The sequence below is a fragment of the Salvia miltiorrhiza genome, chromosome 5, assembly GCF_028751815.1.
Source record: "Salvia miltiorrhiza cultivar Shanhuang (shh) chromosome 5, IMPLAD_Smil_shh, whole genome shotgun sequence".
NCBI classification, from domain to species: Eukaryota; Viridiplantae; Streptophyta; class Magnoliopsida; order Lamiales; family Lamiaceae; genus Salvia; species Salvia miltiorrhiza.
In genome coordinates, this window is record NC_080391.1 from 13,104,049 (window position 1) to 13,116,832 (window position 12,784).

General features: G+C 33.4%; 1 protein-coding gene across 1 annotated transcript; it reads right to left on the reverse strand.

Annotated features, from left to right (window-relative positions):
• Positions 1-7,454: 7,454 nt before the first annotated feature.
• LOC130986128 (heavy metal-associated isoprenylated plant protein 41-like) lies at positions 7,455-10,099 on the reverse strand. The gene is made up of 3 exons (XM_057909413.1): positions 9,735-10,099; positions 8,693-8,891; positions 7,455-8,322 (listed from the first exon to the last, which is right to left on the reverse strand). The coding sequence occupies exons 1-3, from the start codon at positions 9,886-9,888 to the stop codon at positions 7,605-7,607; spliced, it is 1,071 nt and encodes a 356-aa protein (XP_057765396.1). The 5' UTR covers positions 9,889-10,099; the 3' UTR covers positions 7,455-7,604.
• Positions 10,100-12,784: the final 2,685 nt, after the last annotated feature.

The following is a 12,784-nucleotide window of genomic DNA, read 5'->3' on the forward strand; positions in this document are numbered from 1 at the left end:
ACATCTTGGAGGGAGCGGTGATAACAAAGTTAATAATCCCAATCAGATATATGTAGTATATGTTCAAGGGCATATTTCTAATCGCACATAATATAGTTATTTTCAAGTAGAATAGCCCCAGGAGTAATCTTGCTTAGTTAAGTGATACAAAAGCATAATTCATCTAACATATCTTTCTCCTGTGATATATATAAAAACACCAATTAATGGCTCCTACTAACAAAACACTTATGCATAATTTTTTCCCACTTAGCGATTACACTATAGTTGAATGCCACATAAAGAAGGCCAAAACAAGCAAAACCTACTTAATTAATTCCAACACACATAAGTGAGACCATGATATATATGGATAGACAAAAACCAACAAGCGCTTCTGATATAATGATTTTAGTCCTAAACCAGGGAAAACATGTAGTAATAAGATCCACACATTTCACAGGACATAGACAACATTCCCTCTCAATATCTGGTGTTTCACAGGCTCTACAGACCTATGAAGTAAGGTCACTAACATTTCTTGCCCCATATATATCATTCTTGATGAACGACTATTTGACATCTGAAAGTAACAATGAAAAATCAACATCCTATTAATCACCCCAAGGAGTAATTTTGAAGAACAGACACATCTATAGATAGAAACAAATGAAGCTAAGCTGGACAAATACCTAATACAAATAATAATTTTGTTGAAGTCCCAATCTTTGACCCACCAACAAATTGCACACCTCTCTGTTGTCCACTTTGCACAGATAGGTTCATAGTGTTCTATCATGTCAAAAATAGCTAAGTTATAATTTATACTGCAGTGGATAGAGTAGAAGAGATATCTCAGCAGAACATGAACATTAAAGAGAACCTGTATACGTAACGATTTAACCTCTTATGTTGTTTATTTGCTAATTTGTAACTTTAAATAAAAATTGTCTTTATTTTTGTGATTTAAAGAAACCCATGTATTATATATAGTGTTAGAGATTAGCGGTAGATATATTAATTTTATACTAATTTGCATATTACTTGAAGATTTCATTATCTTTTTTTTATTATTATTATTGCAGAAATTATGTCGATCGATTCAACACAATCACTAAGAACTTTAGATACAAATCAAAGGTTCTCCTCAATACGATTGAAAGTTTTATAAATTGGACATGAAATAGTTTGTGGAATTAACTTAAGCACAAGGGTTAAGAAATTGATAATGATGGACAACGAGGTAAGTGCTATACAAAAATTTAAACTTACAAATATTTTTAAATTGAATGTTAAGTTTACATTTATGAACTTTGCAGGGTGTCCAAATTGGAGCAATAATGTTCAACGGAGATATAGATAATTTGGTCCGAAAATTTGAGGTGGATAAAACATATTTAATCTCTAATGGAGAGGTTAAACAGGTTGATGGATGATATCCTAGCATACATCTTGAAAAAGAATTTATTCTCAAAAAATACACTGTTGTGACCGAAACATTCAATAGTATTGATATGAAGATACAATACAATTTTGTGAGTTCAAAGATATAGAATCAAAGTTTGACAACAAAGAAGAATTCGGTAAGCCTCAAATGATTCATTTTCTTTATTATTACTAATTACTAATTATAACATATATTTCATGTATATGATTAACATGTGTATACTGAGCAGATGTCTTTGCAACTTTGCTACGAGTTAAAAATAGTAAAATGGTACCAATGAAAACCACATCGGGTGCACATTCAAAAATAGTTAGAGACATAACTATCGTCAACAAAGAGTAAGTATTTTTATATGACGCCATTATTTGTTTATTAAATAATAATATTTTTTATATAATACAAAAAAAATTATTCATAATTATTTAATCACTTGTAATTATTTTTAATGATACATGAATCAATTTATGGACATCAGTCTTTGGGAAGATATGGCCATAAATGAAGGAGATAAGCTACAAAAAGTTTTAAAGCAAAATCCAATTATTATCATCACAAATGTCACTGCAAAAAAGTTTTTGCGTAAATCATGCACAATTAAAATTTTAATTTATATATTACCACCATGAATACAAAATACATTTAATTTATATATTAGCACCATAAATAACAAAATACATTACATGTCATGTGCATTGCAATTGCAAAGTACAGTGAGATTTGTATTACAAAAACTTCATCAGAATGTCCAGAGATTAACCATATGGAGCAAAGGTATGGGATAATGGAAACTGTTCTTTTAATTATTTACTAGCACAGGCCAACTCGTGCGATGCACGATCAGTATCGAAACTGAACGATATTTTAAATAAATAAATATGCATAATATATACAATTTATATAAATCTAAATGAAAATTTGAAAATATCCACGACATAATTTCAATAAAAAACATAATTCAAAAATATATAAATTTTCAATTTTGTATTTTCAATTATCAATTAATTGATTTTCATTGATAATGTGTATAAATATATAAATTCACAATCAAAAGAAAGTATAAATAATAATGAGTATCATTATATATCATATAATATTCTAAGATGTTCAAAACTATTTATTTGCATATAGTTTAATAGTATATTTTGGACAACATATTTAATCATATTTATGTGGTCATTTTGTTTAAATACAAATATTGAAATAAAGTTCCTATACAATAGAAAATATGAAAAATGAATGAAGGAGAAAGAACGGTATAATTCAAAGAAATTAGAAAAGAGAAAGGAGAGATAAAAGATGAGAGAGAGAAGAAATAATTTTGTAACTTTAATTGATAATAACTTATTCATTTTAAATTTATTTTTTATAATTTTTATATCAAATTAAAGATCTTTTCATTATCTTTAATTTAACATCCATGTTGAATATTTTTTTTATTAATCAAAGTTGACGATTTTTAACAAGAAGAAAACTAAGACTTTTAAGTCAATATTTCATAATTCCCTTTCTCTAACTCTAGTAGCCGCTCCCCCCAACCCTCCCTTTTTGGAGTACGGGCTTGGGGGAAGCTACATTAGCAGCAACTACTCTAGTACGATCGTGCCCTACAACTAGTAGGTCACTCACTAGCCAAGGGTTGGTTAGAGACAAGTTACACTCTCCTTGTTAACTTGAACAATTAGGAGTTTTCTTTCCTTACTAGCTCGTCGACTCTACTCATCTATATCGTTCTGGCCTATCACCCGATAGTCCATCACTGCCTTCGGTCTATTAGAGTTACATCAGGGAATATCTTAGATGATCAGAGAATCTCTCGGAAAGTTCCCTTAATCCATCGGTTGCAGTTCGGGTAAACTTCAAGTGGACAATGAGGATATTCGACAAGTTACTGCCGAGAGACAAGAAGGCTCTGATTGGTGTATACAGGTGTGAACGTAAAACCCGATGCCTGTCAACTACACCGGAGATAGAGACAGCTTCGCTAGAAGTATCCTATCTCTATGCTGACCGACGAATCCACACTGGTCCTAGGTATAGGTAGATTGGCCGAGATAAGAGTCAAATCTTGCTTTCGGTCCTTCTACCTAGGATTAGGAGAAAAACAGAGGGAAGCCCTCGTTGTCACGAGTTCGAAATCAAGATTGAGTTCCTGGTCCGTAGGAGTACAAGTACTCCGGATTGAGCTATGTTTAAGAGCTTAAAACAAGAGTTAGAAAGCCCTGTAAGGGAATCAGTCAAGGGATCCCTTAAACGAGCGTTTAAGGGCTCATTAGCAGCTAAGTAGCAGCTTTAGCTCCTAGCAGCATAGCTTCCTAGCTCATAGCTATAGAGAAGGTAGCTCCTTATTCCATTCGTTCCTCATGGTCGGAGCGTTTAGCTACAATTAAGACTAGGAAAACTAAGGCTTAGAAGTCTATATTTCCTATATTTAATCTAATCTATTGAGTATTTAGCTCAGTAACAACAAGAAAGAAACAAGTAGGAGAGTTAGAAGAAGTCTATCTAGCGTTCGTGATCCCCAACTAGGGCATCACTCACTCGCCCCTGGTTGTTTATAGACAAGTTAAAAGAATCAAAACAAAAAAAGAAAAGTGAGGAGAAAGAAATTTTGGTAGGAAAAAAGTGGCTGTTATACTGCTCTTTTATATAATATATAGATTTCATTAATATAGTAATCCAATCAATCATTTAACTTGTGTTATTCTTATGTTCTAAATGCAGATCATATGAAACTTATGATCCATTAAGGATAACAGCATAAAAAATGGTCCAAAAAATGACAAATGCAAAGGAAGTGACATTGAAAGACCTTAAAGAAAATCAGCATATAATGTCGAAGGTACTACCTAACAAATTGAATATGCATTCCCTATTCATTATAAACCTAACGTGAAGCAATAGAAATTGAATACAATAATATTGTAAATGATTTGCTCCTTATTTTTTCTTTCTTTTTCCTTTATCTATACTTATATATTAATTGAGATTTATTTTGATTAATTATCACAATATTCTATTTTGATCTTCCTGGAATCTTACTATTGTTTTATGGGAATAGTTCAAGTGGTTGAAAATAAAGCATCAATATGGTATAATTCCTGTAAAACGTGCTCAACATCATGTCCAAAGAATGCTGAAACCACAATATGCAAAAAATGCAACGATGAGGTTGTTGAGACAGCACCCAGGTAATGACCAATACAAACACATAAAAAATTAATTCAAAAATACATGTCATTAATATTAACATTTTTAACATATAATTCTAGGTTTAGAATAACCTTAAATGTCATACAAGGAGATTATGAAGCAAATATTACAATGTTCGATGAGGTTGCAGCAGTATATGTAGGATGCTCGGTGGATGAGTATATTTCATCAATAAGTCACGTAAGTTTTTATTTTTTTCATCAATAGTCGTTTGTCAAAATAGCAAGTATCAATTTTCAAAGAAATTTACCCATGATGATAATTTAAATATCTAATTTCCCAGGATCAAAACGATTCTGCATACTATAGAGGTCTGACCGCTCAAAATTTAATAAAAATACGGTTTATGACTACTATAAAGCATGCAAAAGTTGATGATAGGGGAAAGCTAACTCTTATAGCAAGTGCAATCCAAAAGATAGAATGTGACCCGATGAAGGCTGTAATGAATTCGATGGTACCATCAATTGAAGAATCAAGAGATAGGGAAGAAGGAAGTGAAGAAATAGTTAAGAAGGCACCCACCCAAGACAAAGCAAAAAAACGGAAAGAAAAAAAAATAGGCAAGAAGGCCATGTCAATTAAAGTGGAAGAAAATAAAAACAACTAAAATGACCAAGCAAACTGGAGTGGCGGAATTACAAGTGCAGCCTCATGAAGTGCAAGGAAGGGGAAAATGAAAAATCACAAGAAAAATTATTGATGATTATATTGACATTACAAGCGATGACGATGAAGATAATAATGACTGCATGTTGGAAAAATTTATCTCTGGAAGCAAGAATAAGAGAGAAATTTTCTCCACCCATCAAAGTCAAAGTAGAGAAGATTTGATGTGAATATAGATCACATTTAATTAATAGTTTAGACTAATAGTAGTTGACGTATTTGCTTTTACTTTTTAATATTTTATTTACCAGCAATATTTAACTTTTTTTATAATTCAATAGGTATTTCAAATTTTGTTCACAATCATTTTTTCAATGATATTTTGAGTATTGCATTAAATATGAAGGTAACTTTTAGCATAATATTATACTCCCTCCGTCCACAAAGAGTGTGTGGTGGAGTGAAGGGCACGAGTTTTAATAAAAAAAGTTAGAAGGTGTGATTTTATTGTTAAAGGGTAGTATGAGGCCCACCAAATTCTAAAGGTAAAGAGTGAGTATTGTGTAAATATTAAGTGTAAATGAGGTTTAAAGTATAAAGTAATTTTTTTTTTGAAACGATATAAAATAGATTTTCAAAAAAGAAAAACACACAATCTTTGTGGACGGACAAAAATAGTAATAAACAGACAATCTTTGTAGACGGAGGGAGTACTATCAAGCATAACACGTGCAACGCACGTTTCATCTACTAGTATCTATAAATAAGTAATATTTCAAAATCGACTTACATAACAATTAATATGCCACTCTTAGAGATATAAAGATGCACAAACTAAATTTTTTCCTAATCAGCTATATTAAACCTACACAAATTGAGAAGATGCACAAATTGGCCATTCATTTAAATTATTATTTTTATATAATTATATTAAAAAGTCAAAATTGGAGGGGGTGGGTTTAGTCCCCTTTCTCTACCACTGGTTACATCCACACATGCATTTATATACTTTTGTTACATATGAGAATGTAAGTAAATTTGTTAATTACACAAATTGATACATTATCTACACAAAATACCTTGTGTACCGTACACCCAGGTCGTACCCGACCCAAATCCGATCTGAATCTGATCCAATTGGACTATCCTACCCGAATATCAAGTGTTAGTGTCATTTACATGTAGTGTTAGTGTCATTTTTGAAATAGTATCATTTGTAAAACAAAATAGTGTTAGTGTTATTTTCGAAATAGTGTCATTTGTAAAACAAAATAGTGTTAGTGTTATTCCAAAATCGTGTTAATGTTAGTGTCATTCCGTGTTAGTGTCATTTCAAGAAAAAACGGGTCAAGATAGTCCAACTGGGTCAGGATTCGGCTCGGATACAACCCAGGTGTACAGGAGACCACCTTCATTATCAAAGGTCACTATATTTTTGTGGCATACTTTTATTTCTTATGACACACATAATAGCTATTCGTCACATGATATCACAATTTTATTTAATGACACTTTTTAGAGTATTAATTCTTCAAAAATTATGTCGCTACTGAATTTAACTTGCTGTAGTATAAAAGAAGCATTCTTGTAATATATAGAAAGCAACAAAAAGTACAATACACTATAATATTTCAATAATAAAATCTTTTTATGATAAATGTAAATCATGAAATAATCAATTATTCAAATTATATTTTGATTGATGGATGGTCAAGATTTGACCTTCAAACGGAATTTTAATTTTTTAAGCATATGCTTTTCAAGTATAAAATAATTATTTTCCAATTTTTATATTTTTTGCACATAAAATAATATTTTTTGAATATCGCAATGATGTCTGTTCACAATTTCTAGAAGTTTGTAGGATCCCTCAATGTCATCTTCGTGCCCAAAACCTTTGACCTTAGGCATTAACCCCTTACCGCTTGGCCAACACACGCACACGATTCCTGCAAATATTGACTTGGGATACATATGTACAGGAACAAATGTTTTGTCATCGTGATGAATAGAGTTATATGTAAATCATCATTTCTGGAAGATATATCATTATGCAGAGACAATAATATATGACGTTTTACTATAGAATAATTTTAGTATCTCAAATCTATTTACAATCATTAGTAAAAGCTAGTTAATTAAAAATATTTCTTTATCAATATACCTACCATGGATTGGATAATCAAAATATATTGCAAGATTCCAGATGTTTAGGGAGAATCATAGTACTATTACTTTCTCAAACCATATGATCGATTATCTAAAAATGTTGTGATAAAAATATGAAATGCAGTTGGTAATTACATGAGTTGTGTAGATGGAAACTAACAAAGTTGAGAGATGAATTTCCCCAGCAACTTTAGCTCAAGCCATGACGAAACACCATCTGCCTCAGACGTTCCGATCTTGAAATGCTCAAATGCTGAACTTCTTCCAAATTGCCACTCCACGGCCTCCCCGGCACTGCGTTGCTCACGTGCATCTCATGACCAAGCGGCAAGGCCGCATCGACTGAACTCTGCACATCATAATTGGTGTCTCCAAATGTTTCCTCTGCATGTGCGTGGTTCAAATATCTCCCATATATCCTGCGGCACTTACTTTCATGGCATCGCAATGCAGCCCCACCGTCATAGACTGGCATGAACAAAGGCTGGCGCTGCACGACGAGAGGAGGAGTTGGAAACATCTGTGATGTGAAAGGAGCCATTGGAGCCTGCTGTTGCACTTGCACGCCAACAGGAGTCCTCAACATCCAAGGCATCAAACGCAGGTTCCTCATCATCATACAATTAACAGCAACGGGGCAGAGTCTGAACCTATAGGTCTTGCAAGCGCCTAGCGGAAACGGCTCATCAGCTCTGGAACCGGATCCCCTTTTGTTATTATACCCTGGATAGTCTTCTATTCTGAATTCATCTTGCGCGATACAAACTAATGAGCACGCAGATCCCAGATCCTCAATTTTCCAGCTGTCAAAGGGTGCTGTCGTTTTATGATTGACATGAATTTCACCATTAACATCCAGCATGCTGCATGCGTTCTGTAAGAAACCACGGACAAGTTCTCTATGCATCCTATATGTTCACAGAAAGTTGAGAAGAAGTCGGAAAGCAACAACTAAGTGACGCAAACAGTAAAATAGCAGCTACAAGGCCGGGATGGGCAACAAATTTAAACAATAAAAGAACCAGCATCATATCATAGATGGATAATGTAATACTTCTTCGAATGATTCACGGTTTCCAGCAACACTTCACTTGAAAAACTCTTTATATTAGTTTATGAGAGGCAAAAGAAAATAAAACAAAAGATTCCACACTCAGCCAACAAAAACAAAGAAGATTTCCTTTTCCTAATAAACAAAGTAAGACATAAACTCAAACACAATGCATATTATAACTCTCAATCTTTCACCATCCCATTAAGTAAAGAGCAGAGGCTCACATCATCATGTCTGGATTATCTTCCTTCCCGTAAAAACCAGCATGAGGAAAGTTATAAATAATCCGGTCAAATTTCTTGCAGCGGAGCTCAGGATGAGTCATCATTTGGGTTGCATCCACTCCATGCAACACGGACGCCCCCAGGATTCCCAGTATCACCAAATTGGCTAATGCGTACTTGTAATTGTTGAGTAATACATCTGTTTTTTTATTAAAGTAACAATCATTACGTAGATTGGAAACAAATGAGAATATATAGCATAGTCATAAAACCATATGCAGCTAATCCTAATAGGGGAAAAACCACATTGTAAGCTGTATTAGAGAAAAGCAAACATCAAGATAAAAATTCTTCAGAAACAGTGGACTTGTTATAATATCCATCCTCAGATTATACAACAAGAAAAATTCGTATTTACATTGGTAGAATAGATTTTCTACTCATTCACATCAAACTTTAAAACTTTATCCAAAAGGCAATTTTTTTTCTAACCATTGGCATCATGTCTCAATTTGCATTTTCATGCATCAGATCAGTTTGACAGATAGTCGGATAGTATATTAACATATTTGTCACTGAATCCATCTTAATGGACAAAGAAGAATTATAAAGAAAGGGCTTAGGGTTTAGGGTTTCAGTATGAAAATCAAATGCAAACAAAATAATCTCATTAACACATGATTGGCCTTTAGACAAAAGAAAGAGACTTTTCGAATTCCTCACCTTCTCTATATCTATCCTCCAAACATTTATCCCAAAACACAACATAACAATTTAACTTTGAGTAAATTTGATAAAGGATTCAAGAGTGAAGCCCAGAAAGAAGAGGTGAGCAGCAGCATACCGATAGTAGTGCAATCGATTAAAGTAAACGAAACATCAATTTAGGTTGAGAAATGATTTTAAGAGGAGCATGCAAGAAAATACTCCAAAATAGCAGCAACACGCGCAAGCAAGATACTAGAAATATTTTCAAGAAATCAAGAGAAAGAAGAAAATGGGCAGAAGTTAAAACAGTGAGAGTGAAAAAGAAATAGTATACCGTAAGAGTCGAGAGAAGTGGCGACAATGTTAGTGGCAGAACCAAAAGTCTTCCCCAAGCAGAGCGAAAAGGAGAAGTCGCCTTCGCCAACTAAGAGTATAGCGTGGGCTGATGAGTAATACTTTATCCATCTCTGATTCGCTTCGCTATCCATCGTCGCGATCGGATTTACGGTTTCCTCTGAATATTGCAATCATTTATAGTAAGTATTTTCTTCATATTTTATTTGAGTGATGTGGGTTTGCTGTAAAATGGAGGATATGACTTTATGGTGGGGTTGCACTGTAACGCAACAGTGTCAGTGTCAGTGTCTGCACTGCACATATTGGATTGGATGCTTGCTTTCCTTACTTCCCAAGTTCTTTGCGTTTTTCGGCATAGTGCACGGTTTAATTGTTTGTTTTAAAATATTCAAAATTTAAATTAATTAAGGAAATTCAAACGAACGAGTATTAAATATTTTAAAATATGGGTTTAGTTTAGAGAAATTTTAATGAATAGGAGTATTAATTTTTAAAATTAATTCTCTCTCGAGCTCCTTTATTCCGCATTCCCTCTATTATCCATGAGCCACCAATTGTTGCATTCCTCCCCTGTGACGGTCGCCACCGCCCCTTTAGAGATTGATTGATTCGTTTGAATTTCCCTAATTAATTAAAGATTAATAAATATTAGGCTGTAATGCATTAGATTATTTTTGAAATTTGGGACACCACAAATTTAGTGGCTCTAGGACTCGCTGACAAAGAGGATGACGAAGAAGACTATCAAATAATTTTCTTTTCGCTTTTTCCTTCAAAGTAATTTCATGGCTCCACACGTTTTAAAAGCCATCAAACTAAGGGCATGTTTGATATGGGTTTATAGGTAAGATAAATTAAATTAATACAGATTAGTGTGATATTTGATATCATGTGCATTTAATATGGCCAACTCCTACTTAATCCTACTTCTCCATGCTTTTTTTTTTGATCGGTAAAATTAAAATTTTATTAAGATTAAAAGCAAGGCACCAGAGATGCCAATCAAAACAAGAAGGAAAGATTGAAACCCTTTGAGCACCACATGGTGAAAGGGATTCTCAACTCCAAAACTTTATAGACCTCATTCCAACTCCAAAGTCTACCCTTGATCTGTAAAACAAGTCTCTCAATATCCCAAATCTTTCCTTGAAAACGACTCTCGTTTCTTTTTTCCCATAGTGTCCAAACCGTTACTACAATCCTACTTCTCCATGCTATTTTGTGGGATTAACCCATACTAATAATCCGCTCATCCCCCCTCAGATAAATTTAATACTGAGAAGTTGGATAAAAATTCTGCTACCCTTCCTCACGCATATCGATGCAAATGCCCAAGTAATGGTGGACACGCATGATATTTTTAAAATTATGTGAGGATAGTTTTGGTATTAGATAATATAATCCAACATAATCCTATGGATATCAAACATAATATAGGATTAAGTAGCCATGATATCAAACACCCATGAAATAATATAAATCCACACTAATCCACACTAATTTCTCAAGATAATTTTAATCCTAATCAATCCTAAACTGCAAATCAAACGGCCCCTAAGGGACCAAACTAAGGGAGGTGTATTGGTTCAGGAAGATTTTAAAAATCTACAGATTTCACACAGATTCCTCATGTATTTTGGAATTTTAAATAGAATCTGTACAGATTTTCAACGGATTTTAAAAAGAATTTGACGTAATTTTTACGAATTTAAAATCTACCATCCCAGTGCTCGTTGGAGTTAATTGAGCGTTGGAACAGCTCCCAGCGATCGCTGAGTTCCAACGACCGCTGGCTTCGTGCGGCATTAACAATTCTCGAAAATTCTCATGAAAATTCTCGACAACGCTGTAGTTTAGCAGGAAGAAGCAAATAATCAAGCAGAGGCAGAAAGAGAAGCAGCCAAGCGTGGAACCGGAGGTTTCAAGAATTTGTATCTCTTGAAGAAATCGGAAAGGGGCATCTTGGCAAATAGCGGTTGTTTCTTGGGTTTTAGGATTATAGAAGAGACCGGAAAGATGGATTAGTGATGATGGGAGAAGGTTAGAATGGGGCAGTTGTGTTGTGTATTCAATGGAAGACTAATTGCAGCAAAGTTGCTAAAGTAAAGCTCCATTCTCGCTCCTCTGCCTTTACTAGATTCTCACTCCTCGACAAATACAATTAAGAACTCTAGATTTCCCAGCGATCGCTCGGTGTTAGCGGCCGCTGGCTTCTTCGAGCCACGGCCGCTAGAACCCAGCCGGCGCTGAAATATGAAATCTTTCGAATTCTCGTGGGCGGAGGTCGGATTTGTTCATGTGTATTTTTTGAATGAAATCAATGAAAATCAGTCCAATTTTAAAATCCATAGATTTTTAAATACCTCTAGATTTTCATAGATTTTTAAAAGTCTGAAACGAATATCTCTGAATTTTTATAGAATTTTAAAAATCTTGAACGAATACCTCTAAATTTTCATAGACTTTTAAAAGTCTTGAACGAATACACCCAGATTTTAAAAGTCTGCTGAAATCTATTAAAATCCTGAACGAATACACCCCTAAATAAATCACTAATGGATTATATATGGTATGTCGTGAATTCGTGGTCTTGTTAAGTTAGATGGATATAATTTGATACTTAATTTTGAGATAATATGAAATATGACTAATCTTATTTTACGAAGGTATTTAGTTTGAGTTATATGATATAATTATTAAAATAATTCAACTAAGTATTTAATTTGCATTACTCCTCTCATAATACATAGATAACTCGACTCTAATCATCAAATTTAATTACTCCCTTTGTTCACAAAAATTATGTCACATTGTTTTTAACACGGATTTTAATAAAATGAGAGTGAAAGTTAGTATTGGAGTAAGAGTCTCACTTTAAATGTGACCGGAGTTATGTGAACCCTACTACTAAAAATGGATGTGGCATATTCTTTGTGAATAGACAAAAAAAATTGTGGCATAATATCATGGACGGGGAGAGTATTATTTATCACCCTAAAACTAAGTGAATTATTTAATTGCTCTCTA

Coding starts and splice junctions, on each gene's coding strand:
- LOC130986128 (XM_057909413.1), bottom strand. CDS start 9,888: ATGGATAGCGAAGCGAATCAGAGATGGATAAAGTATTACTCATCAGCC. Junction 8,892..9,734: donor CACTTCTCTCGACTCTTACG/GTATACTATTTC, acceptor ATAAAAAAACAG/ATGTATTACTCAACAATTAC. Junction 8,323..8,692: donor GATAATCCAGACATGATGAT/GTGAGCCTCTGC, acceptor GTGAACATATAG/GATGCATAGAGAACTTGTCC.